The sequence below is a fragment of the Electrona antarctica genome (genome assembly GCF_951216825.1).
Source record: "Electrona antarctica genome assembly, chromosome: 24".
Lineage (NCBI taxonomy): Eukaryota > Metazoa > Chordata > Actinopteri > Myctophiformes > Myctophidae > Electrona > Electrona antarctica.
In genome coordinates this window covers 7,890,230-7,917,212 of record NC_136803.1, presented here as the reverse complement: position 1 = coordinate 7,917,212, position 26,983 = coordinate 7,890,230, and the positions used below count along the sequence as shown (strand labels likewise).

At 45.3% G+C, this 26,983-nt stretch overlaps 3 protein-coding genes across 5 annotated transcripts in view; all 3 read left to right on the top strand.

The window, feature by feature from the left end:
- LOC306917668 (myosin light chain 3, skeletal muscle isoform-like) overlaps positions 1–26,983 on the top strand; it is a 407,220-nt gene that overhangs the window by 279,491 nt on the left and 100,746 nt on the right. The window lies entirely within an intron of this gene.
- On the top strand, positions 10,464–10,977 carry pln2 (phospholamban 2). The gene has a single exon (XM_079495950.1). It carries the CDS (start codon positions 10,751–10,753, stop codon positions 10,910–10,912), a length of 162 nt encoding a protein of 53 aa, XP_079352076.1. The 5' UTR covers positions 10,464–10,750; the 3' UTR covers positions 10,913–10,977.
- Positions 17,227–26,204, top strand: LOC306916912 (uncharacterized protein). 3 transcript variants are annotated; one of them, XM_079495005.1, is made up of 6 exons: positions 17,227–17,383; positions 18,178–18,655; positions 19,587–19,808; positions 19,928–20,059; positions 21,044–21,398; positions 23,107–26,204. In XM_079495005.1, the coding sequence occupies exons 2-4, from the start codon at positions 18,518–18,520 to the stop codon at positions 19,931–19,933; spliced, it is 366 nt and encodes a 121-aa protein (XP_079351131.1). In that variant the 5' UTR covers positions 17,227–17,383; positions 18,178–18,517; the 3' UTR covers positions 19,934–20,059; positions 21,044–21,398; positions 23,107–26,204. The 3 variants fall into 3 exon arrangements, with proteins under 3 accessions (XP_079351131.1, XP_079351130.1, XP_079351129.1); XM_079495004.1 differs by having other exon boundaries at positions 22,510–26,204; XM_079495003.1 differs by having other exon boundaries at positions 21,044–26,204.

Sequence of the window (26,983 nt, the reverse complement as noted above, 5' to 3'; positions counted from 1 at the left end):
TATATTTAGTCTTAGTTTTAGTCAGTTTTTGTCAGTGAAAAAAGGCAATCTCCTAACAAAGTTCAACATGAACTTTGTTATAGTTGGTGTGATAGACATACCCGACAGGCGCAGCAGGTTAAAACTAAGCCGTGGCAGGTTAAAACTAAGCCGTGGCAGGTTAAAACTAACACGTGGCAGGTTAAAACTAAGCTGTGACAGGTTAAAACTAAGCCGTGACAGGTTAAAACTAAGCCGTGGCAGGTTAAAACTAACCCGTGGCAGGTTAAGTTAAAACTAACCTGTGGCAGGTTAAGTTAAAACTAACCTGTCCATAATTAATACATTCTTTGATTCCTTGCATTACTAGTCGCAAACATTTCACTTGCACTGGTCCATCTTGGGAGTTTCAGGAAGATTCGAAAAGCATCATTATATATATATATATATATATATATATATATATATATATATAAAGTTTCTTTCATTTTCGCATCGCTATATCGGCACCACAAGTGAGATAGTGACGGTTCTGAAGGTTCTGAAGCCAGACTTTTGAACCAGAACCATCTCTGTGCACAGCAGAGGGACGTGCAGAGAGTCTAACTCTTTTCTTTTGGAAGAAAATAGCCCGATCGGGCTATTTTCCCGGCGCGACCCCCGTACTCGTTGGCTACATGCTTGTAGATCGGGTATGTTTTTCCGGGCGCGACCCCCGCACTCGTTGGCTACATGCGGAGATGACATGCATTACATTTTAACCTTTTGCATAAAGAAGACATGCAAGGTCACCAAGGCCATACCACCAAGGTCACCAAGGCCATACCACCAAGGTCACCAAGGCCATACCACCAAGGTCACCAAGGCCATACCACCAAGGTCACCAAGGCCATACCACCAAGGTCACCAAGGCCATACCACCAAGGTCACCATGGCCATACCACCAAGGTCACCATGGCCATACCACCAAGGTCACCAAGGCCATACCACCAAGGTCACCAAGGCCATACCACCAAGGTCACCAAGGCCATACCACCAAGGTCACCAAGGCCATACCACCAAGGTCACCAAGGCCATACCACCAAGGTCACCAAGGCCATACCACCAAGGTCACCAAGGCCATACCACCAAGGTCACCAAGGCCATACCACCAAGGTCACCATGGCCATACCACCAAGGTCACCAAGGCCATACCACCAAGGTCACCAAGGCCATACCACCAAGGTCACCAAGGCCATACCACCAAGGTCGCCAAGGCCAAACCACCAAGGTCACCAAGGCCATACTTACCACCAAGTGCTACGGGCTGGAAATATTTACTGTAGTCAAATATGTACATACTGTACGATCAGATCCTAGATAGCTGCTGTAATAGAGCTCTAGTTACTTATAGATGTGTGTTCTTATAGCATAATATTGTATAGGTTGAATCATCCAGGGAGCTTAGCGTGACAATGGAACGCTAAACTGAGTCAGCTGGACGACTGGAATGGAATCACTTCACTCGTTTGGCGCACGCACGCACGCACGCACGCACGCACGCACGCACGCACGCACGCACGCACGCACGCACGCACGCACGCACGCACGCACGCACACACATACATACACACACACACACCCCTCAGATCGAGGCAGGTTGCCAATTCCTCTCACTGCCAGTGCCATGATCTCCCTCCCTCTCTTCGTCCCCTGTTTCTCCAACTCTCCTCTCTGTTCTCTCCACTCTCTCATTGTCTCTCTCTCTCGTCTCTCTCTCTCCTCTCTCTCTCTCTCGTCTCTCTCTCTTCAACAGAGTCCTTCACCCTCGGACGACAAACTGCGGGACAAACGGTCATCCTCGTCAAAGCGACTCTTCTCTCGTTTTGAAAAAGGTAATTAATTAAGACCACAATTATGTTTCTTAACGTCACACTTTAACCTTTAACCCATTTAGACCCGAGGACGTTCTAAATATATACCTATATATATATATATATATATATATATATATATATATACCTATATAGATACCTTCTAAATATATACCTATATAGATACCTACTAAATATATACCTATATAGATACCTTCTAAATATATACCTATATAGATACCTACTAAATATATACCTATATAGATACCTTCTAAATATATACCTATATAGATACATACTAAATATATACCTATATAGATACCTTCTAAATATATACCTATATAGATACCTTCTAAATATATACCTATATAGATACCTTCTAAATATATACCTATATAGATACCTTCTAAATATATACCTATATAGATACCTACTAAATATATACCTATATAGATACCTTCTAAATATATACCTATATAGATACCTTCTAAATAGATACCTTCTAAATATATACCTATATAGATACCTTCTAAATAGATACCTTCTAAATATATACCTATATAGATGCCTTCTAAATATATACCTATATAGATGCCTTCTAAATATATACCTATATAGATGCCTTCTAAATATATACCTATATAGATAACCTTCTAAATATATACCTATATAGATACCTTCTAAATATATACCTATATAGATACCTTCTAAATATATACCTATATCTATACCTTCTAAATATATACCTATATAGATACCTTCTAAATATATACCTATATAGATACCTTCTAAATATATACCTATATAGATACCTTCTAAATATATACCTATATAGATACCTTCTATAGATACCTTCTAAATCATGACAGTTTTCTGAGAAACCTCATGTTTCTATGTCAGTGGTTCTCAAACTATTTCATGTCAAAGAGCCCCAGAATGATCTGTATTTGCCCGCCGACCCCCCATCTCAAAATATGTTGTTCCCGGGAGCAAAGAGTTAAAAACGTTCGCTCTGAAAGAATATACAAGATTTGCGCTATGAGCTTGTAGATCTGCTATTTCTCAACAGCTGAAGCATAACATAATGCTTAAAACACCAAAAGGGGTTCCCGCCCAGAACGGGCTAAGAAGTCCCGTGTTGATACAACTCTGACATCACCCTTTTCAGAGTTAAAATAACACTCTGGATTTGATGCGTAGGAAAAAAAACATTAATTGCAGTAACGTTATCTTACTTACCTTACCTTATCTTACTTAGTGGGTGAGTGAGGTTGAGATGGTTAATAAGTTATAGTTAGTTGGTGAGTTATGTACATTTATGTTATGTTGTAAAATGATTAATAAGATAGTTAGACAGCGAGTTGGGTTGTGTGTGTGTGTGTGTGTGTGTGTGTGTGTGTGTGTGTGTGTGTGTGTGTGTGTGTGTGTGTGTGTGTGTGTGTGTGTGTGTGTGTGTGTGTGTGTGTGTGTGTGTGTGTGTGTGTGTGTGTGTGTGTGTGTGTGTGTGTGTGTGTGTGTGTGTGTGTGTGTGTGTGTGCTGTATTATGGAGACTCATATGACGCAGTATGCATTTCTATATGGTTTTAATGGTTGCAATGGGTATACACACACTATAAAGACAAATTAGCTATAAATCTACTGTGACGTGTTGTGAGATTTTTAAATGTGCGATTTTAGCTCTTTTCCAGCTCTGTCCAAATGTTGGACAGTATACAATGGGGACAGCTTACATGTCTAACAGACATGCATATCAATAGAGGCGTTTTACACTAAAGAGTAGTCAAGTCAATGTGATTTCTAGAGCACATTTTAAAAAACCCATTCTGGGCGGGAACCCCTTTTGGTGTTTTAACTAAGCATTATGTTATACTTTAGCTATTGACAAATAGCAGATCTACAAGCTCGTAGTAGTACGGGCTTGTAGGTCTGCTAGTTTAGAAAAATCGTAAAAATGCGGCACAAATCTTTGAATATATATTCTTTCAGAGCGAACTTTTTTTTTATTTCGACATCGGGCCTGAATGGGTTTAAAGACGACAACCAAAGTGCTGGACAGCATAAAACAGAATGTATTTTTGTTTTGTGTATTATTTACTGTATACGTTCTAAGTCAGGGGTGGGCAACTTTGACGATGGAGAGGGCCACTATATTTCCACACTCACTCCCTAGGGCCATATATTACTGAAGTAGCAAAAATAGCCGATATACAAGCTCAAAACGCGTCGCGCTGCGACGCGTTTTGAGCTTGTAGATCGGCTATTTTTGCTATATTCGAATTGAAATCTTGAATTCTTTTTTGCTCTTTTTGAATTGGAATCCTGAAAATTAACATTTTTATGTAATTTCAAATGCCTTTAATTATACTTGTGTTGAGCATTGAGCTACTGATTTAGACTGAAGTAATGAAAGCGGGTCATGTTGCTTGCTTGCATGTTGTGGAATTGTAACAGCTGAAACCGACATTATAACAGTATTCTGACATTAACCTGAGGGCCACATTAAGTGAAGGTTGGGGCCGCATGTGGCCCCCGGGCCGCCAGTTGCCCACCCCTGTTCTAAGTGTATAGAAAGTAAATGCAATATTATTCTATTACCAAACAGTTGTCCAAGACTGCACTTCCATTCAACTTAACCCATTTAGACCTGAGCTCCATTCTACAAAATGTCTTCTAAACCATGACAGTTTTCTGAAAAGCCCTAAGTTTCTGTGTCAGTGGTTCTCAAACTATTTCATGTCAAGGCCCCCCAAAAATGTATGTAATTGGCCGCCGCCCCCCATCTGAAAATATGTTGTTCCAGGGACCCCTCCTCCAGAAGCAAAGATTTGAGTCAAAACTGCTCTGAAAGAATATATATTCCAAATTTGCGCCACATTTTCACAAGTTTTCAAAAATAGCAGACCTACAAGCTCGTAGATGAAATGAAATGATTACTATATTTACCCAGGGTATCTGGGCTAAGCTCAAGAACTTGTTTCCAGCCAGGCCCTGCTCATAGAACATTTCATCGTAGTGGTTCAATGCCTTGTTCAAGGGCACTTCAGCGGTGGTAATTTTAACGTGTCGGACCGCTGATTCGAACTGGCGACCTTCCGGTATCAAGACCGCTCCGCAATCCGTAGATAACAATGCTTAAAACACCAAAAGGGGTTCCCGCCCTTTAATGAAACTTACTGTGTTGTTGAGGTTTGATTCAACTACAATACCCATAACTCCCTGTTGCCGAACATCATCACCACTATTGACGGGGAGTCATTTATTGGCCCGCGGCCCCAATGGCTAATTTGGCCCTGCGTGTGTGTGTGTTTGCGTGCGTGCGCGCGCGCGCATGCCCGTGCGTGCATGTGTATCCGTCGGCGTTAACAGGGACAGCTACTGGTGTTGACGTGCTGAGATTAGACACACAGTTACGGAATGACTGGAATGTCACTGTCTCATGACCACACACGCACGAGGGCACACACGCACGCATGCACAAGGGCACACACGCATGCACGGGCGCACGCACGCAGAGGTCTCCAGTGGCAGGCTAGACGGCTTACTCTCACAAACGGTATCGTGTAAACAGGTTTTGTACCCAACGCTCTGGAGAGATATTTTAAAACTCATCGTATGTTTTTTTCTGGATCTGTGTTTTTGCCGACACGCAATTATTATTAGTTGCATAATAATAATAGTTGAATATATTAAAAAAAAAAGCAAACATTTTTAACGCAAATCTTTGTTTCTCGGATACTCACTTTTGAGAGTGCTTTTATCTCTGAGAAATGTGCTTCTATTTTGTTTGTAGTTTTAATCTTATAAACATGAATTAACCCATTCTGGGCGGGAACCCCCTTTTGGTGTTTTACGCATTATGTTATACTTTAGCTATTGAAAAAAATTGCAGATCTACAAGCTCGTAGCGCGGCACCGAGTGCTGCGCTACGAGCTTGTAGGTCTGCTATGTTTTGACAAATCGTGAAAATGTGCCGCAAATCTTTGCTTCTGGGGGGGGGGGGGGGGGGTCCTTGGTACATATTTCCAGATGTGGGGGGGGGGGGTCGGTGGGAAAATACATACAATCTTTGGCGTGCGTCCTTGACATGAAATATTGAGCACCACTGATATATAAACGTGAGGTTTTTCAGAAAATTGTCATCATTTAGAAGACATTTGTTAAATGTCGACGTCAGGCCTAAATGGGTTATACATAGTGTGTCTACTTTAGGGTCCAAACTGTCCATTACTTTAGGATGTCCAGGTCCAAACTGTCCATTTGGGGGACAGAAGTATCGCTTGTGTGGGACAAGTTGGACAGGAGGACGTTAGCAACTTATCACAACCCATTTAGACCTGAGGACCATTCTACAAATGTCTTCTAAATCCTGACAGTTTCCTTGAAAACACATGTTTCTATATCAGTGGTTCTTAAACATTTTCATGTCAAGGACCCCCAAAAATATATATGAAATTGGCCGCCGACCCCCATCTGGAAATATGTTGTTCCACCCTCTCTGAACTCTGATGCCTGTCAGTCCCAATGTGGGACAGACAGGGTCTCAATTTGAACTCTGATGCCTGTCAGTCACAATGTGGGACAGACAGGGTCTCAATTTTAACACTGATGCCTGTCAGTCACAATGTGGGACAGACAGGGTCTCAATTTGAACTCTGATGCCTGTCAGTCACAATGTGGGACAGGGTCTCAATTTGAACACTGATTCCTGTCAGTCACAATGTGGGACAGACAGGGTCTCAATGTGAACACTGATGCCTGTCAGTCACAATGTGGGACAGACAGGGTCTCGATGTGAACACTGATGCCTGTCAGTCACAATGTGGGACAGGGTCTCAATTTGAACACTGATGCCTGTCAGTCACAATGTGGGACAGACAGGGTCTCAATTTGAACTCTGATGCCTGTCAGTCACAATGTGGGACAGACAGGGTCTCAATTTGAACACTGATGCCTGTCAGTCACAATGTGGGACAGACAGGTTCTCAATTTGTGGGACGCCTGAAAAGTCTTGGAAACGAGGGACTGTTCCCGACGCAAAGTGAGGGACATCTGGTCACCCTGGTGTCTCCAAACAGATGGATGCACATGCCGTGCACGACAACTTAGCTTTCATATACGGCCTTATGGAGGCTTTGTATGGAGACTCTTCACTGAGGAGGCATGCTGCTTCACTGAGGAGGCATGCTGCGTATGGAGACTCTTCACTGAGGAGGCATGCTGCGTATGGAGACTCTTCACTGAGGAGGCATGCTGCGTCGCCTTATGGAGGCTTTGTATGGAGACTCTTCACTGAGGAGGCATGCTGCGTATGGAGACTCTTCACTGAGGAGGCATGCTGCGTATGGAGACTCTTCACTGAGGAGGCATGCTGCTTCACTGAGGAGGCATGCTGCGTATGGAGACTCTTCACTGAGGAGGCATGCTGCGTATGGAGACTCTTCACTGAGGAGGCATGCTGCGTCGCCTTATGGAGGCTTTGTATGGAGACTCTTCACTGAGGAGGCATGCTGCGTCGCTCAGCAGCTCATTATGGCACCACACACAATGAGCCATGCTCATTATCTCTGCATTAGGATAAGGAGCTGTCATCGCCTGTGTGTGTGTGTGTGTGTGTGTGTGTGTGTGTGTGTGTGTGTGTGTGTGTGTGTGTGTGTGTGTGTGTGTGTGTGTGTGTGTGTGTGTGTGTGTGTGTGTGTGTGTGTGTGTGTGTGTGTGTGTGTGTGTGTGTGTGTGTGTGTGTGTGTGTGTGTGTGTGTGTGTGTCCGTTCCACTAGAAGCAGCACTAGGGGAGTTTTGGGTTATCAGTGGCCACTTTGACAGTGGTGGAAAGTAACTAAGTACATTTACTCGAGTACTGTGTAAGTAACATTTTGAGGGACTTTTACTTTACCAATTTCCAGTACTTTTACTTCTACTCCACCACATCTCGGATCCGAATATTTAACTTAAGTTACTAGTTACTTTGTAGATTTTGATTATTCTTACAAAACATATATTCTAAAATGGTTAAGGCTCATTCATAGTCTGGATTTTCGGTGGTTAGGTGACCACCTCTCCGGTGGTGAGGTGACCACCGCTCCGGTGGTGAGGTGACCACCGCTCCGGTGGTGAGGTGACCACCTCTCCGGTGGTGAGGTGACCACCGCTCCGGTGGTGAGGTGACCACCGCTCCGGTGGTGAGGTGACCACCGCTCCGGTGGTGAGGTGACCACCGCTCCGGTGGTGAGGTGACCACCGCTCCGGTGGTGAGGTGACCACCGCTCCGGTGGTCACCACCGCTCCGGTTGTGAGGTGACCACCACCGCCCCGGTTGTGAGGTGACCACCACCGCTCCGGTGGTGAGGTGACCACCACCGCTCCGGTGGTGAGGTGACCACCACCGCTCCGGTGGTGAGGTGACCACCACCGCTCCGGTTGTGAGGTGACCACCACCGCTCCGGTTGTGAGGTGACCACCACCGCTCCGGTGGTGAGGTGACCACCGCTCCAGTGGTGAGGTGACGACCGGAGCTGTAATAACGTTGAGCGGTGGTGAGTAAAAACGGAGAGAAGGGCTGGGGTGGTGGTTTGCTCTTTTCTGCGGCTCCGTGACGTCATGTTTGGTGGTCACCTCACCACCCAAAATCCAGACTATGAATGAGCCTTTAGTCCCAATACTTGATTCTGATTGACTGGTTTCCGTTGTAAATCTCACGATAATCCACACCTTCAATCACTTCATATCATTCCCAGCTGATCCCGCAGCTCTGTAGCTGTACTGGAGAAGGGGAGCGTTTGATTGCCTTACAAACCCAGGCGTCTAAGCACCACCCCCCGCACTCATATGACTGTGAGGCTCCGGGCGGCCTCGTAAAGACATCAAGCACCTCCTATTCCCCCGTCACAGAGACTGGCCGAGTAAAAACAAGGAAGTGTGGCTCGCTCTGGTGTGCGCAAAGCGACGCAAAGCATAGCTACTTTTGTGAATTATAGGAATAGTTTTATGAGGTTAATATTGCTAATAACGGCAATATTACGAGGTTAATATTGCCGTTTTAGAACAGCAATTAGCCACGCGAGGTCCCAGCTTACCGTATATTTTATGATGGCCGACAGGGTCGGAGACGCTCCGCTACGCGTCGTGTCTCACTACGCCTCTCAGCCATTATAAAACACACTGTAATCTGGGACATCTTGTGGCTTATTGCTTTATTAATTAACCACTAGCTGATCTGCTGTTTTCAAAAGATTGTTATACATTTGAAAACTTGAATCAGGCCATTGTGCATAATGGGTACTTTTTACTTACTTTTGGTACTTTTCCTACCAATGCGTTTGTACTTATAGCACCTCAAAGGCCCAGACTTCCCAAAACAAACTGGTCAGACTACTATAGCACTCCCAGAACCCACCTCACCCCTGCCCCTTTTGATAGGCTGGAATGGCTTAGGGTCGGCGACAGAGTACAGCATCTTGCAATGGGTCTGGTCCACAAGATTCGATACACCACCAAGATACCCATGTAACTGTCTAAATACTTCACTAAGATACCCATGTACCTGTCTAAATACTTCACCAAGATACCCATGTACCTGTCTAAATACTTCACTAAGATACCCATGTACCTGTCTAAATACTTCACTAAGATACCCATGTACCTGTCTAAATACTTCACTAAGATACCCATGTACCTGTCTAAATACTTCACCAAGATACCCATGTACCTGTCTAAATACTTCACTAAGATACCCATGTACCTGTCTAAATACTTCCTTAATGTCAACAAGGTCCACGATCACAACACCAGAGGGAGTTCAACAAACCATGTGCAACCCAGATTCGGCTCAAACAAGGGATTAAATTAATTTATAGCTCCTATGCCTGCACTAACATGTGGAACGCCCTCCCCAACAGCCATTAAGCCATGTGAATCCCTTGACTCCTTCAAAACCGCCCTCAAAGAGCACTCTACTTTACATTCCTTGTTTTGCTCCTATTCCCAGACGGAATACAAAGACCTCTCCGTAGAGAAGACGAAAGGAAGACCGTCTCCACCCAAGGCATCCGAACGCAGGACAACTCCTACATCCCCCGCTCCACCTCCACGCAGGACAACTCCTACGTCCCCCCGGCTCCACCTCCACTCAGGACAACTCCCACGTCCCCCCGGCTCCACCTCCACTCAGGACAACTCCTACGTCCCCCGCTCCACCTCCACGCAGGACAACTCCTACGTCCCCCCGGCTCCACCTCCACGCAGGACAACTCCTACGTCCCCCCGGCTCCACCTCCACGCAGGACAACTCCCACGTCCCCCCGGCTCCACCTCCACTCAGGACAACTCCCACGTCCCCCCGGCTCCACCTCCACTCAGGACAACTCCCACGTCCCCCCGGCTCCACCTCCACTCAGGACAACTCCCACGTCCCCCCGGCTCCACCTCCACGCAGGACAACTCCCACGTCCCCCCGGCTCCACCTCCACTCAGGACAACTCCCACGTCCCCCCGGCTCCACCTCCACTCAGGACAACTCCCACGTCCCCCCGGCTCCACCTCCACTCAGGACAATTCCCACGTCCCCCCGGCTCCACCTCCACGCAGGACAACTCCCACGTCCCCCCGGCTCCACCTCCACTCAGGACAACTCCCACGTCCCCCCGGCTCCACCTCCACGCAGGACAAATCCCACGCCCCCCGGCTCCACCTGGATAACGATCCGCTGCCTTCAGCACCCTGCAGCCCAGTCCGGCGTCGTCACAAAGGAGTGCCCGTTGCCAGTGACCCGGAAACTCATCTTCAGCAACCTGTCGACCCAACCATCCACCTCCTGAACCCACAGAACCTGTCGACCCAACCATCCACCTCCCGTTACCTCGACTCCATCACCGCCTGAACCCACAGCTAGCCGGAGCGAGCTGCGGGGCGTGCGGTCTCGCCATGGAGCGCGTGCAGCACATGACCAAGAACGCCATCCGCCGGGCGTCCCAGATGGAGGTGAGCCCTCAGACCAAGAGGAACCTCCAGGAGCTGTTCGTCAACTTCACGCTCATCCTCATCTGCCTCCTGCTCATCTACATCATCGTGCTGCTTAGCAGCTGAGCGGCGCTTCCCAAGGAAACCCCCCCAAAATCACACTCATTATCCCGCGGACCACACATTTGAAACGATATGCCAGGGACCCCCCGCGGACCACCCATTTGAAACGATATGCCAGGGACCCCCCGCGGACCACCCATTTGAAACGATATGCCAGGGACCCCCCCATAAGGAAGATTATTATTATTTTTTTTTACAGCTCTAGCAGTGATTCTCAACCCGTTTAGGTTCAAGGACCCCCAGTTTGACATGCATTATTCTATACGGACCTCCATTTAATGGCATTTTTATCTCTGGGAGGGACCCCCAATTTATATTGTAAAATCATGTTAATTTAACTCTTGAGAGTGTACAAATGGAACCAAATGAACCCATTAGGGTCCATTTGGTTCCATTTGTATGCACTCAAGAGTTTTCAGACCCACAAGGGTCCATTTCTTTCAAACTATCATTTATCTGGGGACCCCCTGGAACTCCCTCAAGGACCCCTGGGGGTCCCCGGACCCCACTTTGGGAACCACTGCTGGATAGGGTCGTTTGGCGAAAGCTCGCAGCGCATAGTTGGTGGATTTGGCAAAAATGTTTTGGCTAATGATGATAATTGGTGTGGAGGGGAAAACATGGAGGTGCCTAGTAAGGGGCCCTGGGGGACTCCGCTCAACTAAGTGTAAAGGGTTTTTAAGTCGGGGGTCTTCAGCAGGGGGTCCCAGTTTTTGTGATAGGAACTTTTGTTTCATTTCCATATAATCATATAATCCCTATTTTCCTATATACAGGTTTAATGTTTGTTTTTCCTTAAACAAACATTAAAAACGCCATTGACATGGAAAGAGTTTAATGTTTGTTTTGTCCATGTTTGTTTGTCTGATAATTACGTCATGAAAGAACTGTATACTACATTGGTAGTACAGCGCCCCTCACTTCACACGGGTGTGATTTCCCCCTAGAATCCCTTTTCTGGTGGGAGCATTTGCCAAAGATACCAGATCTACAAGCAATACGTGTCAAATATACCAGATCTACAAGCAATAGGTGTCAAAGATACCAGATCTACAAGCAATAGGTGTCAAAGATACCAGATCTACAAGCAATAGGTGTCAAATGGGCTTTAAATGAATGAAGACACATTATAGACACCAGAGTTGGAGACAAACAAACTCTGGATGAGTTCCAAGCCCCACACACACACACACACACACACACACACACACACACACACACACACACACACACACACACACACACACACAGTGGGGGACGTCAGAAACTAAGTTAGACGTGTCTTTATTTCTTATTACCGTAGTCTGAATAACATCATTTTGTTTGTTTTATTGCATGGTGTGATGATCACTCGTAGGGTAACGGTTTGATTTATTATCCTTTATTAGGATTTCATAAGTTACTTTCTTCTGAGATACTGCCAATTCTGGATGACCTTTACCACATTAATTGTATTTGAACCAAACTTTGAACCAGATGAAACCATGCAGCATCCTTTTCAATTTAGACCTGAAAAGAATGTCTTCTAAATCATGACAGTTTTCTGAAAAAAACTATGTTTCTATGTCAGTGGTTCTCAAACTATTTCATGTCAAGGACCCCCAGAATTATTATGTATTTGGCCGCCGACCCCCATCTAAAAATATGTAGTTCCATGGGACCCCCCCAGAAGCTTTCGCTCTGAAAGAATACATATTCAAAGATTTGCGCCACATTTTTAACGTTTTTTTCAAAAATAGCAGACCTGCCGTGCTATGAGCTTGTAGATCTGCTATTTTTCAACAGCTAAAGCATAACATAATGCTTAACACCAAAATGGGTTTAAAACAGCCGATATACAAGACCACAGCGTGGTGTCGCACTGGTATTTTTCGTCATAGAGATCTGGTATATACGGAAGCTGCAGCGCACCTACCGCAGAGGCCTGGGGGGGTCAACGGGGTCAAGTGGTCGTTGAGACATCTGGTGAACGTCAAAGAGAAGAAATATATCCGACACTTTTACATGAGATTATTATTGAAGGGATATTTCACTATCATTTTACTATTATTATTGAAGGGATATTTCACGATTATTGTACTATTATTATTGAAGGGATATTTCACTATTATTTTACTATTATTATTGAAGGGATATTTCACTATTATTTTACTATTATTATTGAAGGGATATTTCACTATTTTACTATTATTATTGAAGGGATATTTCACTTCCAAACATGTCTGGGGTCATTTTTTTTAACTTTATCTGCTCGGGGCTTTCGTGAAAACACCCCAGACACTTTTTTTTAAGTTGCTCCATTCTGTATTTATTATTTAGATCTTTGGTTCTCAAACTTTTTCATGTCATTTAAGGACTCCCAAATTGACACTCATTACCCCCCCGGACCCCCATTTGAAAATATATGCTGAGGACCCCCCATAATCACAGAGGACCCCCCATAATCACCGCTCTAGCAGGGAGGACCCGCCATAATCACTGCTCTAGCAGGGAGGACCCCCCATTATCACTGCTCTAGCAGGGAGGACCCCCCATAATCACTGCTCTAGCAGGGAGGACCCCCCATAATCACAGCTCTAGCAGGGAGGACCCCCCATAATCACCTGGACTGATACTGGCCTTCTGGAAGTTCTGGTACATGAGGGGGTTGTTTTCTTTCTTTGTTTTGTTTCCCCCATTACGTTGTTCATTTATTTTCCTTTTTTTTTGAGTGGTGCAACCACTCCCTTACGGAGCTATGTGTGTGGCAGGGTGCCCATGGGTCACTGGGTGCCTTGCCTGGCTGGGTGCCCATGGGTGCCTGGCTGGGTGGCTGGGTCTGAGCACGAAAATAGCAGGCGACGACGACCCATCTTGCCTGCCCAAAATGTAATTCCTAGAAACTGGGAAACTGTTTGGAAAATCAGCGGTGAAAAGTTGACTCTCCTCCTCCTCCTCTGATCTTCACCCGTTCGTGTGTGTGATAGGTTGACTCTCCTCCTCCTCTGATCTCCTCCTCCTCTGATAGGTTGACTCTCCTCCTCCTCTGATCTCCTCCTCCTCTGATAGGTTGACTCTCCTCCTCCTCTGATCTTCACCCGTTCATGTGTGTGATAGGTTGACTCTCCTCCTCCTCCTCTGATCTTCACCCGTTCATGTGTGTGATAGGTTGACTCTCCTCCCCCTCTGATCTCCTCCTCCTCTGATAGGTTGACTCTCCTCCTCCTCTGATCTTCACCCGTTCATGTGTGTGCTCAGCCGCGGAACAAACTATGCTGAGTGACGCAAACAACCTACCCCCCCCCCCCCCCCCCCAAACACCCCCACACGGAGTTGCACCACTCACTTCACCCGGGTGTGATTTTTAATGAGACGTGTGTCCACTCTCTCCGAGACATTTTGGATAGATTCCATGTGCTGCCTGCAATCACACGTACAGCTGTAGAACACACATTATCAACTTCATCTTGTGTTTGAATCAAAAGTTTGAAAAGGAACACTGTGTTGACCAAACAGACGCTATATGATGAGTCTGGGGTATATGTTTTTAATATTATAATATATATGTATATATATGTGGGTCTATGCACTGTTGTTTAGACAGACACACTAATCGTGCTTTTTATCGTGCGCACACGCCCTGAATCGCGTGTGTGTGTGTGTGTGTGTAGTGATGCCATTGCTCCACTCTGTGTAAACATGATTAAAGTTATTCAACTGTCAACTCAATTGCTTAATTTTTTTTTTTTTCCCTCATTTTTTTAATAATTATTTGTTATTGCAAGATGCCCTGTTTTTGTTATCACAATGTAATTTAACATGAAATAGCCAATTACATTTCCATAACATCTGGCCAGTAGGGTTTATGTTTCCATAACATCTGGCCATTAGGGTTTATGTTTCTATAACATCTGGCCAGTAGGCTTTATGTTTCCATAACATCTGGCCAGTAGGGTTTATGTTTCCATAACATCTGGCCATTAGGGTTTATGTTTCTATAACATCTGGCCAGTAGGCTTTATGTTTCCATAACATCTGGCCAGTAGGGTTTATGTTTCTATAACATCTGGCCAGTAGGGTTTGTTTCCATAACATCTGGCCAGTAGGGTTTATGTTTCCATAACATCTGGCCAGTAGGGTTTATGTTTCCATAACATCTGGCCAGTAGGGTTTATGTTTCCATAACATCTGGCCAGTAGGGTTTATGTTTCCATAACATCTGGCCGAAGGAGCAGATCTACCTTTCTGTGTCGGAAGTCGGAAGTCGTCCACTCACTGTTAAGTTTTTGTATTGAGTTGTACTTGAAATGTACTGTAATTCTGCAAACTGTTAATAAATCAATCAAAACCAGGCCGATACCCCCCTAGCTCTGAGCTTTATTCCCCTTCATTGCATATTGCACATTTGATATAAGAGATCATTTTAAAGAAGTTATTGATTTTTTTGTTGTTATTTTCATTAAGTGATTTCATTTTATGATTTAGTTTAGTTCATGTAGGATTTATTCTTAGGAAGTATATAGGGCTTTAGGCCTATAGCCTAAGTATTTTTCAATTGAAGTTGTATTTTATATTTGGCCAATTAGAGTGCCCGCTGTATTTAGTTAATAAAACATGTAGGCTATACCTCTTTGTAACCCCCTTTAACAAACGTATCTGTCTCAGTCCTTTCCTGGTGTTTCAATTTACACATTGCTCTTACCTGATCATGTCTAAAAACAGTCCTGTAGCCTATGTGTAAAGTTTAGAGTGTTGAATGGAGTTCTTTATCTCCAGAAGAAAATAAATTAAGTTGGTAGTCTTACGTATAGAGAACAACTTTCTTTGTGTAGCATTAGGCAGAAGCAGGGATTGAACCCGGGGCTCCTGACCAACGCACAACCTACCGTGCCAACACAAGGCTATTGCAGGCTCGGTCTTGCCCGGGGGCTACATTTGGGTTTCACAATAATTATTGCAAACCACACTTTAGAACAGTGCACTCATAAATAGGCCTATATGATTTTTGTGTTGCTCATGGTGTAGTAAATTCTGTTGAAATGGTACACAAGTTTAACGTGACTCTTTTGGGCACCGGTCACAGCTGCACAGGTGGTATTTGCTCTACTGCACTGCCACCTGGTGGCCACACCACAGGTGTAATGCGTTCTAAAGCAGAATGAGAATATAATTAAAGTCTGTACATTACATCCACCACTGAAGATAAAATCATAACTGTACAGGGAGGCACGTGGGCATAAAACTGCTGAATAAAAAGTACCATTATAATGCCCCGCCTTTCTAATAATAATTAGATGTATTCATAGAAGCACTATGTTCCTTCCATGAATGTATTGCAGAGACTCTTGGGTAATGAAGTCGGCTGACATTTGGTTTGTATCCAAAGTGGCCACTGATGCACCAAACTATATACAGTGGCGCCGCTTTAATGTCACAGATTTTCAGCTTCACTTTGCTCCCCACAGAAGAGCAGTTAAGGCCTTGACACACTGCTGGGACCCGGATTCGAACCCAGGACCTTCTGCTTACCAGGCAGGCTTACCAGTGGAGTTAGACTTTGCTGAGATCACAGTATAGCTATTCCACTGTGTTACACTGTACCATGCCTCCCCCTAGTGGCCGTTTATGGTATGTTCACCGTGCATGAAACAGTGTAATTCAGGCATACATGTTTCTTCCCAGGAGGAAGTCACTAATTTTGCTCTGGAGAGGGAAGTCTGGTGGAGCTGCTATTTCCACTACTTCTTAAACGTTTTCATTGATTTATTCATGGAAATTATTGTTTTGCACCAGTGCTTCTCAAAGTGGGGTTCGGGGACCCCCTGGGGTCCTTGGGTGGGTTCCAGGGGGTCCCCAATGCAGCACGACAATCGTTTGAACCACACGACTAGACACCAGCGCGCAACAGACTGTCTTCATGTTTAAAATGTCATTCATAACATTTTGGGGCAGGCCCGTCTAGAGTTTGAATGGACAGGTATCAGTCAAAAGGGAGACATCGAAGAGGAAGGATGGATCAAGGTCAAAACAGGTCAGCTCCATATATGGAGATCAATGGGTTTGAGGTCAGATGTAGAGTTGCTGGCCGGCTCCATATATGCAGATCTAGGTGATAATCCATTCCTCTCTATGTATGGTTATCCAGGGTAGGATGACGACAGTGTCATGATCTTCACTGACGGCCATATGGTGGTGTGACGTGTCACGAGGTGTGAGGGACTGTTAGCTAAAATCTAAAATGATACATAACCCATTAAGACCTGCTGCCCCTTTAAGGGGAGTGCATAAAAGGGGTGGCTAGGATTGTGGCCTTCTGTTTGCCAGAAGCCTGAGTTCGGTGTTTGTTTGGAAGAGAGAAAACCTGGAGCAAATAATGTTGATGCTTTCATCAATCATTTTGGCAATATGGGGATATGTTTGGAATCGGTGGCATATACTATATTCCCTTTTATAGAGTTGTATTTTGCAGAGCTGGGACACTGCCATCAATACAGGGTAGGGAGGATGGGTTTTAAGAGGATTTTTGATAATGTTCAAAATGCTAGGCCTGCTGTTAGCCTACTTTATACTCTTATCTCCCAGAGCCTTCCTGGGTTATCACATTGTAGTGTATCAGAGGGAGCCTTGAGTATGTATGTTTCTATCAGAGAGAGCCTATATGTATGTATTGTTTTGTATATTTTTGTCAATGTTGCTGGGATGAATTGGTATTGAGGGCTGAACCATAAAATGTTTTATTTGTGATTTATTGTAGTCCGGACTAACTATCCGTTCACTGTTTTTCCCTCCCGTGACATATTTTATCTATATTTGAGCTTGGGTTTTAATAGGGCTGAGGACATGGGTGTATACTGGGCCATTAATATTATTATTGCTTGTTTTGGATTTTATTTGCTGTCGTTACTTATTTACTTTGTGCTTTTGCTGTGCCATATTTATTTTGTAGATCTATTTTCAAAAGATTTCCATGCATTTGAAAAGTTGAAATGGGGCATTTTGCATAATGAGTACTTTTACCCTTGATTTGTACTTTATTAATTTTCTTTTGTATATGAAACATTGACAGACATAGACAAAACACAACCAAAGAAATGCATAACAAAACAAACACATAACATAACAAAACAATATAACAGATGTTAATTTTGATGTCAATACTTTTGTACTTTTACTCGAGTAAAGTTGCAATGCAAAAATGGAAAACATAGTTCTCAAGATAATTAAAATCTGAATATATATATATATTAACGAAGATGTCACTGGTGGACGGGTTTCTGAACTGCCCACAGCCCTCCAATGAGACTTGTATTATGGACCCCCAGCTGCCAATCAAGAGTGTGACCGTGGACCAGGCCTCTTCACGGGGCCTTCACTGAGCCTATCAAGAGTGTGACCGTGGACCAGGCCTCTTCATGGAGCCTTCACTGAGCCTATCAAGAGTGTGACTGTGGACCCGGCCTCCTCACAGAGCACGACCATGGAAAGCTACCAGATGACATGGGGTCATATCTCCTTCAACAGCAGCGAGCGCTTCCTGCTGAAGGAGCCCACGGCCACCTCGGGCCTGCATGGACCAGAGCGTGGCCACGATGTACGTGCTGAAGGAGCCCCGAGCAGGGCACGTTGGGCATGGTGCCCGCCGTCACCTTCACCGTCCTGGTGCCCGCCGTCACCTTCACTGTCCTGGACTCCAACGGCAGCCTGGTGGAGGGAGACCTCATAACGTCACAGGGCTTGGTGGTCCTGGAGGATGAGGTCTGCTTCAAGGTGAGTGGTGGTCTTGGAGGACGGGGTCTGCTTCAAGGTGAGTGGTGGTCCTGGAGGACGAGGTGGGTCCGCTTCAAGGTGAGTGGTGGTCCTGGTGGACGAGGTCTGCTTCAAGGTGAGTGGTGGTCTTGGAGGACGGGGTCTGCTTCAAGGTGAGTGGTGGTCCTGGAGGACGGGGTCCGCTTCAAGGTGAGTGGTGGTCCTGGAGGACGGGGTGGGTCCGCTTCAAGGTGAGTGGTGGTCCTGGTGGACGAGGTCTGCTTCAAGGTGAGTGGTGGTCTTGGAGGACGGGGTCTGCTTCAAGGTGAGTGGTGGTCCTGGAGGACGAGGTGGGTCCGCTTCAAGGTGAGTGGTGGTCCTGGAGGACGATGGGGTCCACTTCAAGGTGAGTGGTGGTCCTGGAGGACGGGGTCCGCTTCAAGGTGAATGGTGGTCCTAGAGGGACGGGGTCCGCTTCAAGGTGAGTGGTGGTCCTGGAGGACGAGGTGGGTCCACTTCAAGGTGAGTGGTGGTCCTGGAGGACGAGGTCTGCTTCAAGGTGAGTGATGGTCCTGGAGGACGAGGTCTGCTTCAAGGTGAGTGGTGGTCCTGGAGGCCAAGCGGGTCCGCTTCAAGGTGAGTGGTGGTCCTGGAGGACGAGGTCTGCTTCAAAGTGAGTGGTGGTCCTGGAGGGACGGGGTCCGCTTCAAGGTGAGTGGTGGGCAAAACATGTCGCTTTGCGCCGCGCTTCGAGCTTGTGGATCTGCTACTTTTGATGGTATTGTGTTACGCTGTAGTATGATCAAGTAGGGGCGTTCGTTGACTTACGAGAAGAAAACTACTGGTATTATGATAACAGTTTTCTTCCCCGACAGCAAAGATAAGCTATAGTGTATTAACATAGCCATATTGGACAAAATAAACATTGTCAGTGTTTGTTTTTCCTTGGCAGACCTTGGAGATCTGGGCGGTGTTGGACGCGGAGCCTGAAGCCAACGAGACCTTCACGGTGCTGCCGTCCAGCCCCAGCGGAGGAGCCTGTCTGGGGGGAGAGGCTCCACCGTCCAGCCCCAGTGGAGGAGCCCGTCTGGGGGGAGAGCCTGCACACCTACATCACCGTCCTGGAGAACCTGGCTCTGTCTGGCCTGTTCCGCATCGGACCCACGCTGAACAGGTCAGCGCTGAACATCACACCACAAACCGCAGCCACAAAAAAATATATTTATTTAGACACGCACGCACGCGCGCGCACACTGTAGGTTTAATATCTCTACCTGTGTATTTGCTGTTCAGAACTAACACAGAGGTGGTGGCCGCGGAAGGGGGCGTGGTCTTCCTGAAGGGGACGTGGTCTTCCTGACCGCTTCCCGTAGCAACGGTCTGGACTGGAATGGGAGACGCAGTCTGAGAGTGCCGCGGCCGCAGGTGAGCTGACGAGATGACTTCATGGTGTAATTTAATTGACTGGTTCTCCAACTTATGTGTATTTGGCCATGGACCCCCATCTGAAAATATGTTGTGCCACAGTGACGCCCAGAAGAGAAGATTTATTACAGCAACAAAAAAATACAAATCCAGAAAAGAATTGCAATTGCACAAGCGTGGCACAAACTCCTGCACATTTGGGCACATTTGAGCAAGTGGCTATGGCCGAATTTAGCCCGAGGAGTATTTTTCGTGCAAAACTAATGCTTGGAATGGGTTCAGAATCATGAAAAAACCCTAGTTTGATCATAGACCCCCTAGGTTGGCCATAGCCACTTGCCCAAATATACCCAAATGTGTTGACCTGATCAACCATTTTTAGCCCAAGGAGTGTAAGTGCAAAACGAATGCTTGGAATGGATTCAGAATCATGAAAACACCCTAGTTTGACAAGCATAATGAAATTTAAAACATTTTGCCTTATAATGGTTGTATGGCACCCCAACTTTCAGCAGCTGTCAAAACTTCCCCTAGGGTGGTTGAATAGAAACCAATGTGGGATATGGGCGGCTGTGGCTCAGGAGGTAGAGCAGGTCGTCCAATGATCCATGGGCCGGCGGTTTGAATCCCGGCTCCTCCTGTCTACGAAGTGTCCTTGGGCAAGACACTGAACCCCAAATTGCTCCCGATGTGCTGGTTGTGACCTTGCATGGCTTCCGCTGCAATCGGTGTATGAATGTGTGTGTGAATGGGTGAATGTAATGCACAATCTATGTAAAGCGCCTTGGATAAAAGGCGCTATATAAATGCACCATTTACCATTTACCATATGTTAGTAGACTCCTTTACAAACACATTGGTGAAGAAAATTCTTGGTAAGAAATGTATTCCCAGATTTGACACTATACTGATGATATTCCCTGACTACTGGGGTAAATGGATTGTAAAATGGATTCATGATGATGGTGTGTGTCTTTCTTGCAGAGAGCAGTGTCCCAGTGCTGGGCGTGTACCAGACCTTCCAGAGGGCATTGTCCCAGTGCTGGGCGTGTACCAGACCTTCAGCAGAGAGCAGCGTCCCAGTGCTGGGCGTGTACCAGACCTTCCAGAGAGCAGCGTCCCAGTGCTGGGCGTGTACCAGACCTTCCAGAGGGCAGCGTCCCAGTGCTGGGCGTGTACCAGACCTTCCAGGAGAACCCTACGTCGGCCTGGTGCTCCATCCCCGACGACAGAGCCTCCTCCCTGGCTATGAGACTGGACAGTCCCATAGCCCCCTGTTGGATCAGCTCACACCCTGGCCACTCTGTGCAGATGGCAAGGGGTCTTTGGCCCCATACAGGTACAGTACAGACCACCTCCCCCCTCTCTAAGAACCTTGCATTTACCTCCATTTTGTTTTCTGTCGGGTGGAAACCTTGTATGCTCAAGACTACTTTTCAGGAAATGTGAAAAATAGAATGTGTTCCAAATACTCTCATCTCTTCCCAAACAAGTCAACAAGATACTGCACTTGTTCACCCTTCAGCATGTATAGGAGTATTCTTTTGTGAACAGCTCAAGTGGCATGACTGAGGTGCTGACATATTTCCATTGCTGACCCACGGCAAAGGCCAGGTCTGGGTTGGTATGGGTGTTCCATTGTGCAGAGAAGAAGCTTGGGGGCACTTTTGGGTCAAACAACAGTAGTGTGTTGGTGCTAGAGGCCCATTGGCTCTGTGTCTCTCCATTTGATGATGTTTGGCTGTAACCCAAACATGATCTGCAGATCAGCTTCCACCAACTTCTTCTAATAACAACTTCTAATACCACCTTCTTCTAAACACGTCCTTCTAACACTTCCTTCTAACACCACCTCCTACTAACACGTCCTAACACCACCTCCTAACACCACCTCCTTCCATGTTGGTGAAAGCTGATCTGCAGAAGACATATGATGATGTGAATTCACTCACTCCCACTGGTACCAGCGCCTGCCTTCTATGCAGGGGTCTTTAATTCCCAATACAAGGATTGGTGTTACAGCCAAACAGACACAGCCAGACACACAGCCAATGGGCCTCTAACGCCAACACATTGTTTGACCCCAAAGAAGCTTCTTCTCTGCACAATGAAACACCCATACCAACCCAGACCTGGCCTTTGTCGTGTGTCAGCAATGGAAATGCGTCAGTATCTCAGTCATGCCACTTGAACTGTTCACAAAAGACTCGCTAAAGGGTGAAAAAGTGCAGTATCTTGTTGACTTGTTTTGGAAGTCTTGAGGCGTTTGATATCGCTATAAAATTGCCTTGCTATTTTCCATTTGTTTAACCGTTCCGGTTGCTGTGAACTGTTGCTAGGGCCCCACACGCACCGTGTCTGTATGACCAACCACATTAGGTTCTGTTTTAGTCGCAGCCTTTGCACGCTTTTTCCTCTGAAACTAATGCGCTGTCCGTGCTTTTGAACAGATAGGTATTTTCTGATTATCCGGTGAGCGTGATGGGAACATTTTCTAGAGGAAGGATGGACCTAATTTTAGTTCACTAGCATTGATGCTATGCTTTAGCATCCAAGATGGAAGCCAAAAGCGGACACGCGTCATAGTGTTATAGCCTGAAATCACCAGCACCCAAGCGCCATACCACTTTCGTCCAGCAGGCGGCACTCATTGTGTTAACAGCCAACGTGAGTTACATAAATCCTTTATTTCGATGATAAGTCTGTTCTCTCACACACTTACTCAGTATATTGAACCATCTAGTGGCCTAACATTATGGACATTTTTAGGGTCGGGCCGAGCCTCGGGCCGACCCAGTTAGAGCGGTGTAGGGTAGGGTAGGGTAGGGTCGGGCCTGAAAATTAATTAAAATGAATGAGAACTCTACGTCTCCCCCTCCCCATCCCTCCTCCCTTTTCTCCTCCCCTCTCCTCCTCCCCCCCTTGGATGTGTGGGTTTTTTTTTCCCATCAGTGCGATTGTTATTAACACTGTACAGACTCATGGTCCACTAACTCGTCATCCGGGGAGCCACTCCCCGGAGTCTCTTTTTGTCTCCCACTCTGCAGTTCCATGGACTTGTATTATGGACCCCCAGCTGCCTATCAAGAGTGTGACCGTGGACGAGGCCTCTTCACGGATCCTTCAATGAGCTTATCAAGAGTGTGACTGTGGGCCAGGCCTCTTCACGGATCCTTCAATGAGCCTATCAAGAGTGTGACTGTGGACCCGCCCTCCTCACAGAGCACGGCCATGGACTGCTAGCATAGTATAGCATTATCTTAACATTACCAGTAAGACGCCTGAGGGTGAGGCGCAACCTCGCCCTAAAGGGCGACGTCGCATGCACTTGCCATATATGGAGCGTTTCTTGAGTGCACATGGTTTGATGAGGTCAGATCAACATGGAATGTCAGAACAGGTCAGCTTTATGGGTGGCAGCGGTGGCATTGTCTTGAGTGTACACGGAAAACAATACACGTAAGTGTCCGTCTCACAGATGAGGCATAGCTTGTTCACAGGTCTTTCCAGTGCGTTTGTCTTCATCTTGTCCTGCACACATCTGACAAGCCCCTTTCATCAGGTATCATATGTGACTCTTCCCTTTGCATCAGGTATCATCTGCTTGACTCTTCCCGACACCCACAAGCTCTGTGGCACTGAATCGTCCATAATCATAACGTCTGCTGTTGCCAGGTTCTTCCTGATCTGAGTCCACTTTTGTGGCACTTGAAGCAGAGAGAGGTACTCACCCATCTCTTCCAAAACAAGTCAACAATATACTGCACATTTTCTCCCTTCAGCATGTATAGGTGTCTTCTTTTGTGAACAGCTCAAGTGTCATGACTGAGGTGCTGCCATATTTCCATTATTGACCCACGGCAAAGGCCAGGTCTGGGTTGGTATGGGTGTTCCATCGTGCAGAGAAGAAGCTTGGGGGCACTTTTGGGTCAAAACAGTAGTGTGTTGGTGCTAGAGGCCCATTGGCTCTGTGTCTCTCCATTTGATGATGTTTGGCTGTAACACCAAACAAGATCAGCTTCCACCAACTTCTTCTAATATCACCAACACGTCCTAACACCACCTCCTAACACCACCTCCTTTCATGTTGGTGAAAGCTGATCTGCAGAAGACATATGATGATGTGAATTCACTCACTCCCACTGGTACCAGCGCCTGCTTTCTATGCAGGGGACTTCAATTCCCAATACAAGGATTGGCGTTACAGCCAATGGGCCTCTAACGCCAACACATTGTTTGACCCCAAAGAAGCTTCTTCTCTGCACAATGGAACACCCATACCAACCCAGACCTGGCCTTTGTCGTGTGTCAGCAATGGAAATGTGTCAGTACCTCAGTCATGCCACTTGAACTGTTCACAAAAGACTTGTATACACACTGAAGGGTGAAATAGTGCAGTATCTTGTTGACTGTTTTGGAAGAGATGGGCGAGTACCTGTCTCTGCTTCAAGTGCCACAACAGTGGACTCAGATTAAGATGAACCTGGCAATGGGAGACCTTATGATTATGGACGATTCAGTGCCACAGAGCTTGTGGGTGTCGGGAAGAGTCAAGCAGATGACACCTGATGCAAAGTGAAGAGTCACATATGATACCTGATGAAAGGGGCTTGTCAGATGTACGTGCAGATGTACGTATGTGCATATCACCCAGCTAAGCAGCACAGTCAGTGTAGGTGAAGTCAGGGTTCATATCTACAAGTCACCATGACCACAGCGTCTCCATGCATGAGACATCAGACTTCCCATCTTGTGACTACGACGTCACTACGCTGCCACCACCACCATCACTGTGCTGAACCAACGAGGGGATGCCAACGATCTCCTCCACGTGGGTCATCGTCAGCTGACAGCAACATGGATTCATCTCAGCCAATCACGATAGAACAACAACATTCCGCCATGTTTGCTATAATTGTGTTATTCACGGAATAGAAACTTTATCCAGGACTCAGGAACGGACTTTGTAACTATGGAATAACGCTATGTCAAGCCTGGATCTGTAACATCTTTTCACTGAGAATCAATTTGTATAAATTCCACTAAACTTTATAATTTGGCATGGTCTGAATTCCTGCATCTTCCTAATTAGTTTTTAAGGGTCTTTTACCAAGGTGTTTTTTGCCTGGATTGTGTTCAGGCTTCAAGGGTTTTTCTAGGATTGGCATTAGGTTACTAAAGGATTTTAACCCATTTTGGGTGGGAACCCCTTTTGGTGTTTTAAAGCATGATGTTATACTTTAGCTATTGAAAAATAGCAGATTCAGATTCATTTGGTTCCATTCTAAGTTCTCTGAAAGGTTTATCCATTGTGCTATCTTAAACTGACAGCGCACTATATTTGACAACTACTAAGGTTTTCTAAAATGGTTCTTTAATTACTGCCTTAAACTGACAGTCCTATATTTTAACAATTAATCCATGAATTGAACAAGGTGGACCCTCTTGTAAACAAGTGTAATGCTTAATTGGGTCGTCCACTCACAGTCTTTGTATTGAAATTCAGGACCCTGATGAAGACCGTATAGGTTGAAACATGTCGGTTCAATAAAGTTTCCTCCTTTTAACATTAAGTGTGCCCGGATCTCCTCTTTGTTCTACAGTCGTTGTATTGAGTTTGTGCTTGAAGTGTAATGTCATTCTGCAAACTGTTAATAAATATTTCAATCAATATTTCAATCAAATTCTATAACTATTACCCTAGAGTTGGGTTCTGCTTGACGTTTCTTCCTAAGGGAGGGAGTTTTTTCCCGTTACCACTGTCGCAATATTGCTTGCTCTGGGCGGCTGTCCTTTGCTCTACATGTAAAGTGTCTTGAGACAACTTGTTGTGATTTGACAGTTTAATAAAATGGAATTGAATTGTGTATCAGGCATATATGCATGTGTTCTGACAGGTGGGTGAATATAATTGTGCAGTAAAATTGTACTATAAAACTATATTTGTACTTAAAGTATTTGTACGTATAAAGCTGTTTAATTGTGTTTTAAACCAATGCAAGGGAATGCTTGACGTGTCTCTGTAAAGATGTTTAATTGTTTTGAACCAATGCAAGGGAATGTTGGATGTGTCTCTCTGTAAAGATGTTTAATTGTTTTGAACCAATGCAAGGGAATGTTGGATGTGTCTCGGTATAGCGGATTAATTGTTCTGATGAACTAATGCAAAAATAACAAATGATTTTTTTATTTTTATTTTATTTTAACTCCTGTGTCTATTGTCTGTTTTTGTTAGACACATATTATAACCCACATTCAATACATCATCAATATATATCACCCACATTCAATACATCAACAAAGCCAATACGAAACAGGCTGTCTTAAACAACAAAGGGACACTACAAAGTGTGTATATTCTAAACATTTAAATAAAAGTACTGTATTTGAAGCCCCTAGTAGTAAATAGTAGTGCAAGTGATAGTTTTTGGTTAAATATGTTTATCGTAATTATTACAGTAATGATATTGGTTCTGTTCAGAATTTGTTGCGTCATGTCTTTCCACAAAATAATAGAAAAAGCTCAAAAGGGGCTCGATAAGACAGTTCGATAAGGTGCTAGTTATGAATACAAAATAACGAGCTCCATCGCTAGTCCTCCCTCACCAGCACGCTGGCGGGAGCTTCTTCACACCCCGACCAATCTATAAATCTTTGTGCATAGTTCAATTTGAACAAGGCCCTTTGCCTTACCAATCGCCCTATTTAGCTTTATTCAATGTCTTTGTTCTTAGATAACTTGATTGACTTTGAATGACGCTACAGGATAATAGGCACCACTATAATACGTTCTTTATGCATTATCTTTCTTGATAAGCACTTTTCTACCTTTTGAGGTTAAAGTAATATTAACGTACAAACATGAGTGATAATCGATTCTTATGCATTCTGTTAGCTGCTAAGCACACTTTACTAATTTAATTT

Bases quoted from the DNA above. Each gene is read 5' to 3' on its own strand.
- pln2 (XM_079495950.1), top strand. From the start codon at position 10,751: ATGGAGCGCGTGCAGCACATGACCAAGAACGCCATCCGCCGGGCGTCC.
- LOC306916912 (XM_079495005.1), top strand. From the start codon at position 18,518: ATGGTGCCCGCCGTCACCTTCACCGTCCTGGTGCCCGCCGTCACCTTC. The intron at 18,656-19,586 runs GTGAGTGGTGGT...TTTCCTTGGCAG, and splicing joins AGGATGAGGTCTGCTTCAAG to ACCTTGGAGATCTGGGCGGT.